The 4,163-nt window shown below is 43.6% G+C and overlaps 1 protein-coding gene across 3 annotated transcripts in view; it reads right to left on the reverse strand.

The window, feature by feature from the left end:
* The window catches only part of CDK8 (cyclin dependent kinase 8), a 91,151-nt gene that overhangs the window by 12,377 nt on the left and 74,611 nt on the right, over positions 1–4,163 (reverse strand). For all 3 annotated transcript variants that reach the window (XM_018561046.1, XM_018561047.1, XM_018561045.1), the window contains exon 6: positions 808–939. In XM_018561046.1, the coding sequence (XP_018416548.1) occupies positions 808–939 (132 nt within the window). The remainder of the gene's footprint in view (positions 1–807; positions 940–4,163) is intronic.

Raw genomic sequence — 4,163 nt, forward strand, 5'->3', positions numbered from 1 at the left:
TGCGAGGCGTTTCCAAATAAAGGATAAATAAATGAATTCAATTTTTATTCATTTTTTTAGCTGTGCTATTTTTCTAAAAAAATAATCAAAACATTTTTTCCTCTAATTTTTTTTTACGATATTCATGCTAAGTGAGGCGTTAGGTGCACATGTGTGAATATGTGAAAATATACTGTATATATATCTCCCTATCTGCGCTCTAAAAAACAATATATAATATGTGTGGGTGCACTTTGTAAGAAAGTATATTACTGCCGTGGAAGAATCGCACAGCAAAAATTACAAAATTGCGTCAGTCATTAATGAACAGAAACTGAAATAAAAGCTCAGTCGTGAAGGGGTTAAATATCTAGGAATCATCAAGAAGTGCCGACACATTCCTAACAGAGGCGTGCTGCGACTGTAGTGCAGTTCCATGACACCCTGCACTCACAGAAGTAGGCTGAATGATGCTCGCTGGGACTCATTCAACCCCAGAAGAGCAAGAAGAGTTCTGGTGCTGCACTGCAGAGAGGAGAGCCTATGGAGGACTTTACATGTATACAGCTCCTTCAAGTTTTTAGAAAAATACACCTTTGACATCAATTACCGCCTTGCTTTTGTATGTATAGGTCCCAGTTTTGCACAGCTGGATACTGCAATTTTTCCCCATACTTCTGTGTAAAACTTTTCCAGCTCTGTCAGGTTGTATGGGGATTGTATGTGGACAGCATGGTCCAAGTCAGCCACAAATTCTCTATTGGATTCTGACTTGGGCTATTCAAGGACATTACCATTGTCAACATTTACCAATCATTGTTCACTCACCAATAGCTTTGGTATAATGCCTGGCGCCTAGGAGCAGCTCTGGAGCTCGATACCAGAATGTAACAACTACAGGATCTAAATCTGCTAAAGGCTTTAAAGGTGAATTAAATAATCGTGCAAATCCCATGTCCGCTGAAAAACAAAAACATACATTACCATGAGTACAGGTCACCAAATGTCCAACATGCAAACTTGCTGCTACAGGATTTAACCAGCTTCTATAACTTGTTGGTAAAGCCAGCCATAAGTGCTGAAGCCTGAAGGAAGCTCTATGAAATAGCTGGAGTATTGGTCATCAGATTCGCTGTCATGCATTTGTTTTTTAGAAAGGAATACTTAACAGTATACAAAAAAGTCTAAACTCACATGGATCGATACAGCACGTCAGTAATACAAAGTAACAATTTTGAGTAAAAACCATCTTGCCAACCAAAAAAAAAAAAAAAAAATGTACATATTGCAACGGAATACCTAGGAAGTGGCAAAAAAAATATTTGTGAGGCTGAAAACAGAAAATGTATTTTTATATAAACTTTTTTAAATGTATTTTTACTTAACTGTTGGGGGCTTTGGGGAGATGTCAGGGGGTCAAAAAAAGAATGAATGAACACAAAGCCTCTACAGCAAGTGTTCCTTTCCATTCATAAACGATGGATATATTATGAGTTTCCATGTCCACAATCATGAATGAACAGGAAGTGATTTAGAGCACTTCCTGCTCATTCATAATTGGGAACACCGTAAATGTCCTCAGTTATTTACAAACACTCAACGCTAACCGCTCTCCATCCGGACTCCTTCGGCAGTTACAGGAGGTTGAGCGGGCTTGTAAAAGGAGGAGAGCTCAGCCTCCTGTGACACCGCTGACAGCCGACTCCTCCCCAGCACTGCCAGCTCGGCCTTCTGGGACAGCTGTCTCCTCCCCGCTCTCCATCCAGATTCTCTGCCCATCACAGGAGGCCGAGCGGGGCGGTGCAGGAGGAGAGCTCCTCCTGTGACATCAACCGCTGACAGTTGCCCAAAAGTAGCATTTACTGCCAAAATAATATTGTTACTTTGTATTGTACAGATATAACAAAAGCACTTTCAGTGGTATATTTAACAGATCAAAAGGGAGCAAAATCAGAAAGGTTAATTGCTAAAGCAGCACAGTTTTCAGTTAAACAAAACCTTCAATGACTGCTCCATCTAGAATGGCTATTTAATGACTGGTCCACTGAGAACAGATTTTTCCCTCTACCCGTATAGGATCATTTTGTACCAGGGTAAGTGTTGGTCTCCATTCTGGACATTTTATATCACTGTAGGGCTTTTTAGAGTTTGAAACTTTACAAGCATTGTAAAGAACACAATTTTGTTTGTTATCTTTTTACAGGCTAGAAGTGTTAACTCACACGTGTATCTATACAAGTGTATATAAGATGAGTCTATACGTAATGCTGGATTGAAATCAATGGAAACACATCAAAATGCAGATTGACGCAGGAGTTATGGTGCATGTGAACGCATTAAGAGTACCAATGCATGTTGATGTGCGCCATGACACGCTGACATTCAATACAAGGTGCATTGCAACAATTGCAGCATTAAAGACATGCACATTAACACACATTGATATGCGGTATGAAACATTTCCATGGATCTGGGGGAAAACCGCACAGTTGTGAATTCAGCCTTTGTCTCCACACTCTTTGAAAAACTGCTTTTCAACACAAAACATGTCAGAGGTGACCCGTTCCCTGCTGCTGTTTAATATACAAGAAAAACTGCTGCAGCCGGGAGGGAGATGATTGAGTTTGTTGTGATTCACAATATTAGATACTTATAGGAAGCATTCTCCTTTAGAGCCAGCAGGTGATGCTCGTCTCCTTTTTCATTTAAAGAAGAACCCCAGGGAAAATGTTTCTTAACCCTTGCAGTAAGGCTACCCCTTCATTGCAAGAGTTAAAGGAGAACTATGAGGTGAGTGCTTTTCACTCACCTCATAGTTCTAGCCGACCTGTGACAATGAGACTGTCACAGGTCGGCTCAGTAGATCGGGAGGTGAGCGAACACATACTGGCGTTTGCTCACCTCTCAATCCTGTCACGGCTGGATTCCCTCCTCCCCGCTCCGATCTGCCAGCGCTGACTGGCGGAACGGATGGGGCGGGTACAGCTGGCTCTGCCTCTAGATAGGCAGAGCCAGCTGTCAGTCACGCAGCTGGGCGGATACCGGCATAATTGTCGGGATCCGCTTCAGCGTCTCAGTATACCGCGAGCAGCAGCTCGCGGTATACGGAGGCGTCTCAGTAGGCGCCAGGCTCGCGGTATACTGAGCCTAGGTGACGGGAGGACGCTAGTTTGTGTCCTCCCGTTACCCTGAGAACTATGGGGAAAAGCCTTAACCCCATAGTTCTCCTTTAAGTGCAATTTCAGATGCAAACATACAAAAAAGTTATACTCACCCGATCCTCAGAGCCGGCTTGTTCTTAGACTGGTCCTTCCAGGGGTCTCTCCCCCTCCACTGCAGCAGTCTAAGGTTCCCGAGTCATCACGTTCTATACACTGCAAAGGTTATTAAAAAAAATTCCCAAGAGTTCTTCTTTAACTTTGTATCTTTGCTTCTACAATTCTGTAGGAAGCCTGTTCACAGACTTTAACAAGTCATCAGAGCAGTGCATCATCCCTTCTATTCAGTGAGTTTTATTTCTTTATCAGCAACAAAGATTCTAAAGTGAAACTCTGAACAGAAACAAATTGCAGTCACTTTCAAATGTGTAACCTCCAGAGCAATCATCCTGCTTCTGTTTACCACCAAGTCTGACCAGGAACGGCATGCGGCCAGTTAAGTCTAAACTGTCCTGCATATTTGCGTATGGAATACTTTGCGACAGGTACACAGCCCCCATCCTCTGTGGGAGTACGTGGCCATACGCCGCCCTACGCTCACCCCAAGTGCAGGTCCCTACGGGTGCGGGTGTCCTGGCTCGGATGCAGACAGGATCCATCCCGTCAGCGTACGAGTACTGACACGGGTGAGCGTAGGGCGGCGTATGGCCGCGCACTCCCATAGAGGAAGACAGGGGCTGCGTATTAATCACACGCAGCACCTGTCCTTCCCGGGAGCTGCCCAATACGGCCGTGCATGGAGCTGTACATGCCGGCCTTTTCTAGTGTGAATGAGGCCTAAGGATAAAGACAGAAGAATTATCACAGTGTGCATGCCAATAATTGGATGAGCTTCTCCGACTGAGAAAACTTAGATTGTGTGTAGCTTGCCTAGTCTGTCAATCTACAGAGAGGGGCACTCTCATATTTAATCTAAATTCAAAAACAAGAGCTATAAATTGGTGCTTACTAGTCCTTAGATGTGAA

The sequence above is a fragment of the Nanorana parkeri genome, unplaced genomic scaffold (assembly GCF_000935625.1).
Source record: "Nanorana parkeri isolate BGI_ZX_2015 unplaced genomic scaffold, ASM93562v1 scaffold496, whole genome shotgun sequence".
Lineage (NCBI taxonomy): Eukaryota > Metazoa > Chordata > Amphibia > Anura > Dicroglossidae > Nanorana > Nanorana parkeri.